General features: G+C 35.7%; 1 protein-coding gene across 11 annotated transcripts in view; it reads left to right on the top strand.

The window, feature by feature from the left end:
* The window catches only part of LOC105398365 (actin-binding LIM protein 3), a 148,614-nt gene extending 136,274 nt beyond the window's left edge, over nucleotides 1-12,340 (top strand). For 5 of the 11 annotated variants that reach the window (XM_048630557.1, XM_048630556.1, XM_048630555.1 and 2 more), the window contains 7 exons: nucleotides 1,513-1,670; nucleotides 2,625-2,648; nucleotides 4,682-4,758; nucleotides 7,003-7,072; nucleotides 8,526-8,566; nucleotides 9,224-9,406; nucleotides 12,182-12,340. In XM_048630557.1, coding sequence (XP_048486514.1) covers nucleotides 1,513-1,670; nucleotides 2,625-2,648; nucleotides 4,682-4,758; nucleotides 7,003-7,072; nucleotides 8,526-8,566; nucleotides 9,224-9,406; nucleotides 12,182-12,295 — 667 coding nt within the window. In that variant the 3' untranslated portion in view covers nucleotides 12,296-12,340. Of the gene's footprint in view, nucleotides 1-1,512; nucleotides 1,671-2,624; nucleotides 2,649-4,681; nucleotides 4,759-5,603; nucleotides 5,684-7,002; nucleotides 7,073-8,525; nucleotides 8,567-9,223; nucleotides 9,407-12,181 lie in introns of those variants that run through there. The other 6 variants (XM_048630558.1, XM_048630559.1, XM_048630553.1 and 3 more) reach the window with 4 other exon arrangements.
* Nucleotides 12,341-12,628: the final 288 nt, after the last annotated feature.

The following is a 12,628-nucleotide window of genomic DNA, read 5'->3' on the forward strand; positions in this document are numbered from 1 at the left end:
ATTTTTGTGTTCGGGTTCCGGAAGGCTTTGCTATTTCGAAGGACAAAACCAAGAGCTTTATTTGATTTTTTTACAATGTGGTCAATATGCGGCACAAAAGTTAATTTTTTATCCAGTGTAACGCCAAGATCTCTTACTGTTGTGACTTCTAGCAAAGTATTTGACTGAATATTATATGTAGACAATATTTCGTTAATATTACGGGTGAACCTTACAACCATTTAAACATTTTTTTGCATTTAAAAACATGCCATTTATTTTGCACCACTCGTTTAGCACATTAAGGTCATTTTGTAAAAGTATTGATTCATCTGCGGATTTAATTACCTTTGCAAGTTTTAGATCATCAGCAAATAAAAATGGTGTCGAATTTTGTAACAAACCAGGGAGATCATTTATAAAAATATTAAAGAGAATCGGGCCCAAATGCGATCCTTGTGGGACTCCCGAAGTTACTGAGTAGTTCCTTGATTGAAAGCCGTTTACAACAACATAAAAATTGCGATCAGTCAAGTAAGATCCTAGCCATAACAAAAGCGACCCGAAAATTCCATAAATACTCAGTTTTTTTATTAAATTTTTATGATCTACTTTATCGAATGCCTTACTAAAATCAGTATACACGACATCGACTTGCCTATGCTCATCAATAGCTTCCGATAAAAATTCCACAAATGAAACTAAATTGGTGCACGTAGACCTCGATTTCATAAACCCGTGTTGATGATCTGAGAAATGTCTTCGGAAGTGATTATGAATGTGGGGATATACGAGGAGTTCGAATACTTTACTGAATATTGTAAGTATAGAAATTGGTCTGTATTCATTGATTAGGGTGTCATCACCGCCTTTGGATACAGGTACAACCTTAGCAGTCTTCCATGCCATAGGGAAACTACCGGTTGCCAATGATTTATTGTAAATGGTATGAAGTGGTTTCGCGAGACTGGATGCTAGTCGAGTTATAAATATAGGTGGAATTCCATCCGGACCAGGACCTTTCGAGATATCAAGAGATTTTAGTTTTGTGACAATGTCATTTATATTCAAGTGCAAGGTACCCATACAGTCTGCATGCTTCTCAACCAATCTCAAGCAATCTGTAACAACTCCGGCGTTAGCTTCGGAGCTATTGGTTCCGTACACGGAGGAAAAGAACTCGGCAAACATGTCGCATATCTCGACGCCACTGTTAGAAGTCTTATGTTCATAAGATAACTCACCCGGATACGAACCCAGACCTTTTTTTTTGCTTTTTAAGTAAGACCAGAAATATTTGGGATTGTTTTTTATGTTGTCTTCTATATGTTGTGTATACTCATTGTAGCATTGAACAGACAATTTCTCACAACGCTTTGATATAAGTTTTAGTGATAATTCATCAAGGGGATTTTTAAAAATTTTAAACTTCCGTCTTAATTTATTTTTTTCTTTTAGTAAATTAATTAGGTTTTTATTGATGTTGTTTCTTTATGTCCTCGCATTATACAAACATTCCAATCTACCCACCAGAACCCCATCGGCATCCAAAGAGCCCGCCTACCGGCTCAGATACTCGTCTCCCGTCGGCGCCTCCCCGTCGAGGCAACTAGAGGAGAGGCGAGCGAGAGAGAGCGAGATGTCGGCTTACTATGCGCACACCTCTCACTCGCACATACCTAGCTATAACGGTGAGTTGACTGTGGGTTTTTAACGGGGGGAGAGATGAAGCTATCAGTGCCAAAGTGGCGTATCTTTTGCAGACAAAGTTTCTACAAAAGATACGCCACTTTTGCGCCGATAGCTTCAGATATGGTGCAGAATTGAGTGGGGGTATAGTCAGATTGATTAGTAGTTATGCACTTTTGTACCTTGACAAACTCACGAACTGTCAATGTTTGAATGGATAGGCGGTTTGTTATGTTAGCAAGGTACAAAAGTGTGGAGATACTTATGAAGAAGACTGTACCTCTACAGTGTACATTCGACCAATTTAAATAGTAAAAAGGCTTTAATTTCGTATAAGAAATTCATCAAAATGCATTTTAAATAGGTTGAATGTAAACTAATCATCAAAGAAGTATATACTTAAGGAAATTTTAACTATGTCTAGATTAATTTAGCATACATCCTAAAGAATGATTACTATAACAGCCTACGTTAGTACGTACAGTACGTTTTTTGTAAAAAAATTTGTTATAGTACTCATTCTATCAGAGATATTTTCCCTATATTCATAAGTATCGTAACACTACTAATTTGCACAACGATCTTCCCACTATTCTTCTATCATCTTCATGGTGGCATTGTTGACTTTATTTATCTCTGGGAATAAGGTTCAAAATGCAATTCACATCATTACATAGTTTTTAAATGAGGAATTTTTGACAAATAAAAAATAGGATGTACTTTTATAATGTAAGAAGAAGAAATAGGGTGTTGCGGTATTCAAGTTTCCCTTGAAATAATTTACCATAATTTTTTACCTTCGTTGTACCTATTTGGAACTGAATTATTTGAACACAAATTTAACTATTTGGAACTGAATTATTAAAATTATTTGAAACTTGAATATCACAACTAGTGAAGCGATCCGAAGGACAGAGCTTAGAAAACTGTTATTTCAATAAAACTATTAATTTCAGTACACACTTACCACATATCAGAAGGTATGTCATCTAAAACCATTTTGCGTCAAAACCGTAGATCGTATGTAGTGCATCATTTGTCAATGAGCATATCTTTATGTACTTGATTCATATACATGCGAAACATTATTAATATGTAAATGTCCAGTCCGTGTATTTATTTACATATAACAAAAATATGTATGAAATTATTATATATTTTTGTATATTTCTATGCTTTGTCGTTCATCGCATTATTATTGACTTGTTATATCATGTGATTCGTATAGTAGATAAGGACAATTTATTTTTAAATCCATCCTTAGCCTTGGTTTTGCCATTGCTATCAAATTTATAAAAGCCAGATAAATAACTTAAGAAGAATGATAAAATACATATATTATTCTTCATTCATTCATTGAACGAATGAATGAAGTAAATGAACGAATGATTGCAAAGCGCAAGGCTAAGGAGCAAGCGAGGCGGCACACTGACAGAGGAGGTCTAAACTCAGCTGATATCAAAATTACGTCGTAAAAAGAGGTGAGACAAACGAACTTCGTGAAAAATATTGGCTTTTTAAATACTACGTTTTGAAATTAGAACGCTTGAACGACACCGCCGCCATTTTGATTTTTGATATTATGTATAAAAAAATATCAATATTTTTTTGACATCATTTATGTTATTTGATTTTTTAATTCATTCAATAAGTATTCAATTGTTCTTTTTTTTTTTTTTTGTTATTTGGTGGTGTCGTTCTGTATGCCTCGTCAGTTAATAGTGTGATTGTTGGCTTCAAAGCTTTCATAAAAGTATATTTCAGCATATATTTAAGTTATTTTAAATATTCCATTCATACTCTCCACATATTTTTACATTCACATTTTACATCGGTACTCTTTTTATCATTTTCTTCACTTCACACTTTATTTACTAACTTCAATTATTAAAGCATGGTATTAGTTGTATTTTATTTTTAAATGCATATTTATGTCGTTTTTTTTAATAATTACAGAACGCTAAACATTTTTTTTTATTAAATATGAAATTTTAAAAATAGAATACAACTTTTTATTATTTATAGCATGTCATATCGCATTAAAATAATCGTTATGGGTATCATTATTTGTGTTAAGTATTATGATGTCAGATATTTATTTAATTGGTTGAGGTTATGTTTTAAAGTCATTTAAAACTATAATTTATATATCTTGGTGTATCATTTATATTATTAAGTTTATTTTGTCTTGTCACGGATTTTATTATAATGTTATTATAGTTTTTAATAGTATTTTGTGCATGTCTTTAAGAACAGTTATCAATACACTCTTGTCTTTTGAACCTAAGATTAAAATCATAAAAAAAATAGAGTAAATATTTTATTATACCAACTAAAAGTGTTGATAGCTGTTTCATTTTTATTTATTGTACTACATTAAAGTTTTGCGATGACTCTTTTACAAAAGAAGTTTGGAGTTTTCTTGTTGTTTAATGACCTTTAAGATTTTCTCATGAATTTAATTACATAAATAAAGCCCAGCATTTTACAATTAATAATTTCCATAAGCATTTAAATAGCTATGCGCAGATCTTTCTCACTTACCTACTACTTTCTGAAATTACAAATATTTATAAAGTAGTTACTAAGTGAGGTTTGTAGTACATTTTGTTCTGTCTTGTGAAGAACTTGGATTAGTGGTTTTACATAATTATTCTGTATGCTCCTCTTCACATACCAAGGTCTAGGCCTGACCACAGATTAAAATTGTATCATCCTATTTATTTGACAAGATTTGTATACTTGTATAGCCACTAATCCATTGTATTATATAAGAGCTACGCCATTAACCGACTTGTGATATGATATAGATATTTAATTGCATTTCTTTGTTTCTCATTAATTTAACAAAATAAATCACTTGCTATTGAAATACACATGTCCAGTTCAGAAGTCAATCACTTTTATGTTTTGTAAAAATAGAGCATTATCCTATCACAAATCGGTCGCAAAAAATGGCGTCAGCGTAGCGTCCTTGTGTGTGTGCGTTCACATAAAGAGTATGCCATTATAGTAATGCACGCGGCGCCGCGGCCGGGCTACGGGCTGCGGTCCAGCACGCTGCCCGCCGGCGTGGGACACCACTGTAACGTGAGTACAATGAGTACAACTGAGTACAACGCGAGTACAAGGGAGTACAAGGGTGGGGCGGCCCGGAGGCGGTGAGGACTGGCCACGAAAACTGATGGCCTTTTTTGTAATGTATCGTTGTTCTTTTGTTTTTATGAATAGCATTAATATGCTTTAAAAAAGGTGAGGTTTTTCGTGGCCCAGTCCTTATTGTGAATACTCAGAGGAAGTGTGCGGAGAGTAGATAAAAGTTTGCTAAACATTTCATTTTGAAGGTGAAATTTTGGCAAGGCTTTTTAATAACTCGCTAGATATGTGTTGTCTTCAATGAAACAAAGGTGAGGTTAGTTAGATAAGCTAGTTTAAGTTAGTTACTAATATTTTCTTGTTATATTTAAACTAAAACAATGTTGATGAAAATGTAATCCTAACCAGACTAATTATGTTTAAGCTAAGCTAGTTTTTATAAGTTTCGGCTAACAATTTAACATCTTTATTTACTTGTGATACGATGAAGCTTATGTGATGTTTTATCAACTACTCAAAAATTCATAACATATTTTAATGACTTATGGTTGGTTTATACCAAGATGCGTTACCTAGATAGCATTTTTGACTGATATTTTAAACTTGAACTTTCAAAAATGCTATCTCAACTTCATCGTAAACTATTAAAACTGAAACTTAGGGTGATTTAAATATCCTGAAGATCTAGTAATCCTAATCCAATAATAAAAGGCGATAAAAGTCGTGAAAGATGCACTCAAAACACCATACGTAACAGTACTCATCCAACATCACATAAGGCTCCTCGTCCACGGTTAAGCTACTAGCTCAGCTAGCTCTAAACCGCGGAGGTCTTGCAGTGGTATCGTCTCTGAGGCAGCCGCCGCGCCCCGGCTACGGACTGGCTGCGAGGTCGCATACCTTCTCGTCTAGCACTGGAGTAAGTACCTTATGTTACGGGATTTGGGAGGGTTGGTGACTTGACGGTATTCCTGATTGGATGGGTAAAAGCGGATGATTAGAGATCAGGGGTTTCTGTACATGAAGAAGATGTAAGTTGTACATAATAATAATAATATTAATGAATTGAAATGAATAGGTGCTAACGTAAAGTATTACTTATAGTTAAAATGTACATAACAATTAATCGAGATAATGTGTTTACGTCCAATCGGGAATACGTCAAAAAGCACATAGCAGGTTAGGTTGGGCTATATTGGAAGAGTTGTCAAAATGATATGCTTTTGACAGTTCTTATCCTAGGAACAACTGGAATGAATCTATTGGTGTAATATGGAATAATACTTCAACCTCTAGCTATAGCTATGCTACTCAGGTTTGCATCCGTTTTGTACATTAATGTATAGTTAAAGGTGAAATGGCAAAACAACTATATTCCTGTAAATATATACAGAAGTACCGCTACCTGTTCGTTTAGTTAGAATGTTGGGCACGGAAACCTAAATTAAATAAAATTACTTACGGTGAATTGATACACAATTTACATGTACATAGCTATAATGCGAGTATTAATCCATACTTCACATAATAAAAATCTGTTTACATTATAGATCTTGGGAAGGTAGAAAGTCAACACCAATTTCAGTGAATTTGGGTTCAAATATTTATGTGCTTATTAAAATAGTGCGTACATTCTGCCTTCCCAATGTCTTATATACTTTTTTTATTATAAATACGTTTGTTTTATTGGGCTATAGAAAAATAATTGAATATTTCCACTATAACCACCCATTTTTTACTATTTATTAATGTTTTCTTTGGCTCAATAATAGGTTGTATGGTTTTCTGATCTGGTTGCTTGGGCTAACTCTGATACGTTACATCAGTATTTTTTTATTTAAAAAATCTAACGCTTTCAATTTTTGGTACATATTTACTAGAAAACATTTTTTTGATGGACAAAAATATAACAACATGTACTGTAAATACTAGTAATAACCAAATCGATAGGATTTCTTAACTTGACTCTGAGAATCACAAACTATATTTCTTGTACTTTATTTTTAAATGTATTTTCTTCGACTGAAAATTATTTTTCATCTTTTTACCATGTTTACAAATACATAATAAAAACACTTTGCTTTATGCTAATGTTTGAATGAGTTATTACTTGACACAAACAAATGCGCTTTTGGAAAAAATATAGTATTTATGTAAAATTATTAAATACAATCAAAATAAAACACACAATTTTAATGGAACTTAATTTTCACATACAATTTTAATGCAATTTTTCAGGGTGATTTCACATTTAGCGGCATGGGAGATAAAACGCACAGCACTGACTTTAGTAGTGGAAAATCAGATAGTAAGTTCACACCTTTATTTATGTTATTATTTAAGTTACCATAGACTCATCCCACGTTCGCAACGTAAGCTATGCATTATATGACATCTACTCTAAGAAACACGGGCCTATGAACACACTTGTTGCGTACGATCAGTGTGTTTGTAGGCGTTGGTTGGGTAGTTTAGATTTCATAATGCGTAATATCATACGTTGCATACGTGGGCTCAGTCTGTCCTTACCTTTATGATAAGCCCAACCTAAGGGTGCCTCCAAACATCATAATCACGACCCACCATGTCCCCACTGCTGGGGCACGGGTCTCCTTCCAATGAAGGAAGGGTTTAGGCCTAGTCCATCACGCTGGCCTAGTGCGGGTTGTGGATCCAAACATAGCTGCATTCGAACATATAACTGCCTTGTGTGACGATTGGAGCTGTATTATTGGCGCATTCAAAGCATGCCAAATCTAGCAACCAATCAGAGCGCAGTTATATCGCTATGTTTGTTCGCTGCTTCATGATTCGCCCGACTAATTCATATACTTACCACTTGTTATTTGAAAATTGAGGTTGTTATCTTTATAAATGTATATCATCTGTACATTGAAAGTAGGTGAGTATAGGCCCTATATTATTTTATGAGTAAGTATAACAATATAATTGAAAGTATAATAAACAAATAGGTAAGTTACAATGTATGTAAGTAAAAATATGTACTTTATTTTATTTACATTATATATTTGTTATTCAGTGCGAACGGACCTCTGCAGTAAGTAAAGTCGGCCGACTCGCTAACTGCTTAGCAGCATTGTGATCCTTAACGCAACGACATAGAGGTCAGAATGGCCGGGAAAATTTTATTTTTAATGCCAGCTACTCACGCCAAACTATCACCATACTTGTTGTAAATTGTTCGATTATTTGAAATATTTTTATCTCATTGTATTTGTATATTACACGCCATTCGGTTACTTACTTGCAGCTTTTGAAGTTACGCGTTTTGATGCAAGTACTTCGGTTATAATTTTTGGCTTTCATTACTACATAGTGGGCAGCTTTTTTATAAACACTCCCACATAATATGTTATGTATGCTGAGGAAGAAGATTAGAATTATCATTTTAGTTTAATTATAATATTAGTTAATTTTTGTCGTTTACCTTTTTTTAAGTCAAAGCAAATAGCTTTTTTCCACGCTACAATACCTATAAATAGTTTAATATTGGATTATGTATAATAATTAATTGTTTTCTGTCAGAGCGTTTCTCATTTGCTACAAAACCTTACATCTAGAGCTTTCTATCTATTATTCTGTATATCCTAAAAGGCTGTTCATGTATTATAAAGTGTCACTTTAAGATGCATAATGTGTACCGGTCCGGTACAAAAACTTCACAGCACTATCATATCCAACATGTTTGAATAATAACTTTTTCTAATCTTTTCTAACCATTTACTGCCATTTATTTTCAGTTTCCGCCGGTTCCATCACTGATGTGGACAGGAGTGCTGTGGTGAGTCGCTTCTTCTTCTTCTTAACACTGGACTAGGTTTTGGCACCGTGGCGATAGGATTAGCCAGTCAGGCGTTCACTCGGGGTCTTAATGCAGCTCGAGTATAGGGAACTCTCTTAACCATGTTGAAAGTTGAACGTGTCAACAGATTCATGGTAGGTATCTCTATTCTATTCTCTGTGGGGTTGTAAGTACCTGCACCTGGCTCTCTCGAGTGGAACCTTTGTGCATATCCCCAAGGTCTAAACTGCCTACCTAAGCTTGGACCATTTCCCACCACGCTGGTCCACTGCGGGTTGGTTGGTGGGTTCACATATCTAGATGTGCTAAATCTAGATATGCAGGTTTCCTCACGATGTTTTCCTTCACCGTAAGAGCGATGGTATACATTGTACTTAAGTTAAAGAAACTCATTGGTACATGTCAGCGCCGGGATTCGAACCCGCATCTCTTGCGTGAAAAGCGGGCGCTTACCCGACTGAGCTACCACCGCTCGGTAGTTATCTAATTTATTAATGGTTTTTTTGGCATTACTTGGTGTTACCACTGATAGATAGATATCATACATAGAAACCTGTAATTTTTCAACACTGCGATGTAGGTATCACTGCCATCTATCGGAATTTTACTCAACCTATTCTCCATCTCTCCTCACAGACAACAACAGACGGCGTCCTCCCCCCGCACGTCTCTCTCGGCCCCTCCCGCACCGTGCGTCGCTCTTTACCCAACATGGCCACCTCGGCACTGCTTCATGAACCAGCCAAACTGTATCCGTATCATCTGCTGCTGATTACCAACTACAGGTTGCCGCCCGATGTCGATAGGTTGAACCTTGAGGTGAGTTTATGTAGGAAGGTGGGAAACCAAACCATACCGCGATATAGGATCGCTGCTGGTAGTGCCATCTAGGGGTTGTCGTAGTGAAACTTAAGTCGGCGTTGCTTCATGAACCAGCAAAGCTATACCCGTATCATCTGCTTCTGATCACCAACTACCGATTGCCGCCCGATGTTGATAGGCTGAATCTTGAGGTGAGTGTATGTAGGAATGTGGGAAAGCAAACCATACCGCGATGCCGATGTAGGATCGCTGCTGGTACCGCCATCTAGTGGTCGCATTATGTGAGTGGGTAAATATGGCCACGTCGGCGTTGCTACATGAGCCAGACTAGTTATGCCCGTATCATCTGCTGCTGATTACCAACTACCGATTGCCGCCCGATGTTGATAGGCTGAACCTTGAGGTGAGTTTATGTAGGAAACTGTGAGATGAAACCATACCGCGATGTAGGATCGCTGCTGGTAGCGCCATCTAGTGGTCGCTGAAGTCCCTCAGGCACATAATGTTGAATTTTCAGAATGTTAAATTCACAAAAAGTTGGAATTCCATAATGTTGGATTCCAAAATGTTGGATTTACAAAATGTTGAACTGTTAATCCCAAAATGTTGGATTTGCATAATCTTGAATGATACTACTTACAAACTATTTACTTGCATACTACCTTTATCTAGCTGATACTGGCCACTTGTAATGAAAAAGCAAATTTTCCGTGACGTTTGTCATTCGATGTCATTCGTGTAAATCTGATAAAAAGCGAAAATAACACACTATTCATTTACCTGTTAAAATAATAATGAATCCGTTTAAATTAATAAATTTTATGAAGAACCAAAAGAAAAAAGAAACATTAATTTTCAAAGGAAAGTATATTATGACAAAAGATGGCAAAACAAATCATGATGGTTCGACGCGATGGAAGTGCAAAAAACGTAATATTTGTACCGCAACAGTTACACTAAATAAGGACAGAACCAAAATAGTACGAGAAACTGTTCATAAGTGCTGCATAGCAAGTGACAATTCATTACTAACGAGGCAGTTTTTAAATAATGTTGCGAAAGAAGTTTGTCGTAATTTAAACCCGATCCAAGATATTTTTGAGAATATGGTAACGGAATTTATGAAATGTAATCCTAATTTTCCTGCATGTGATTTACCTACATATTCATCGGTTCGGACTACTTTATACAGGGCAAGGAAACAGTTTTTAGATTCAGATCGTTTAATTTTCAAGAAACTTGAAGACGTAAAAATACCAAAAGGGTTATGTGATAAGTTTTCTGTGATTGAAGACGGCATTGAGGATAAGATTGTTATATTGTGTTCCCGTAAGATGTTAAATACAATACAGTGTGCCAAAAGTACTTCATACTGTGCTGATGGAACCTTTCGGGTTTGTCCGCGACCCTTTTATCAATTATATATTTTACACCTTGATGTCTACTCCAACAAAAAAAGTATACACGTTTATCCAGCCATATATGCATTTTTACCGAACAAAACCCAGATAACTTACACGCGGCTGTTTTCAATAATTAAAGATAAACTCAAAGTCAACATAAGACTATTTAAATGTGACTACGAAGTTGCCCAAATGAATGCAGTACGACAGATACATGGAAATGTCAAAATTACAGGGTGTTATCAACACTTCAACAAAGCTATTTGGAAGAAGGCATATGAACTAGAGATAACCCAAAAGAAAAGGAAAACAACCAATAACTATGTTTATAAATCAGAAAGGAACATTGTCCGATTATGCTCACATTTTGCGTTACTGCCTTCAAAACACATGGAAAAGGCCTGGCATGAGATTTCAAGAAAAGCTCCTAATTCACAGAAAATGCATTTTTTCCTAGATTATTTTGAAAGGTATTGGTATAATAAGGATCACAAGATTTTGAGCTGTGCTGATGATGTCCACAGGACAACTAATTCCTGTGAGGGTTATCATCGAAAGCTGAATTCTAGACTACCTAATACAGCAAATATTTTTCTGGTTTTCAACACCATATTAAAAGAAGCACATTATTTTGATCGAAAAATTGAAAGGGCTTTATTTGTGTCATTTCCGAAAAATCGAAGGCCACGAGACATAATGTTTGACGAAAACTATGCGAAACTACTGGCCAAACTGAAAAAGAATGAACTGCAGCCTATGAAGTTTCTACAAAAAATTATATTTACTAACCTGAAACTGGGTGCGTAAAAATGGACTAAAAGAAGGCATTTGTTTTTTTTTCTCGGAAAAGGGAAAGTATTATGATTTGTTTTTTTTTCTCAGAAAAAGGAAAGTATTATTTGTTTTAAGTAAAAAAAAAATATTTTTAACGTCGTTGCATGTTATTTATATTTCATTCGTTTCAATCCAACATTTTGCAAATCCAACATTTTGGAATCCAACATTATGGAATTCCAACTTTTTGTGAATTCAACATTCTGAAAATTCAACATTATGTGCCTGAGGGGCTGAAGTTGAACGTATGGCGAAGCGGCGTTGCTTCATGAACCAGCCAAGCTCTGTATCCGTATCATCTGCTGATTACTAACTACTGCTTGCCGCCCGATGTCGATAAACTGAACCTTAGATAGTGTTTCATTCATTCATTCATTGAGCGAGTGAATGAAACAGTGTGTCATTTACTCACCTACGGAGCGAGTATATGTCAAGTCTATGGTGTCGATTACTATCTATAATATATCATTATGAGTAAGCCAGTCTAGCCAGCCAGTTCGGCCTCTAATTTAATACATTATCTCTCTACTCACAGCGCCATCTATCGGATGCGGAGTTCGAGGCGATTCTTCAAATCCCGCGCCCCGACTTCTACCGCCTGCCGCAGTGGCGCCGCAACGAGCTCAAGCGACGCGCGCGCCTCTTCTAAACTCACACTTAGCACGCTGCCAATAAATGTTATCACTTGTACTTGACACTGTTACTTTTGGAACAGTGCGCGCGCCCTTTTTTTGAAATAACTCTGGCGGTTCTGGCGATAAACGCAATTGTTACTTGACACTGTAACGTACGGTTTGATGCCTCTGACTGTTATACGCGAATTCAATGCGTCAATGATCAGTCCTTACTTTGACGATTTTGAAGTGTGCATTTTAAAATGGTGGCCACGTAAAATCAGTAATGATGGAAATTACGTGAATAACGAACGTAATAAAATCGACTTCTAATCAACTCCATCTGGTGGTGATGTTTGGAAACTGCG

The sequence above is a fragment of the Plutella xylostella genome, chromosome 26 (assembly GCF_932276165.1).
Source record: "Plutella xylostella chromosome 26, ilPluXylo3.1, whole genome shotgun sequence".
Classification (NCBI taxonomy): domain Eukaryota; kingdom Metazoa; phylum Arthropoda; class Insecta; order Lepidoptera; family Plutellidae; genus Plutella; species Plutella xylostella.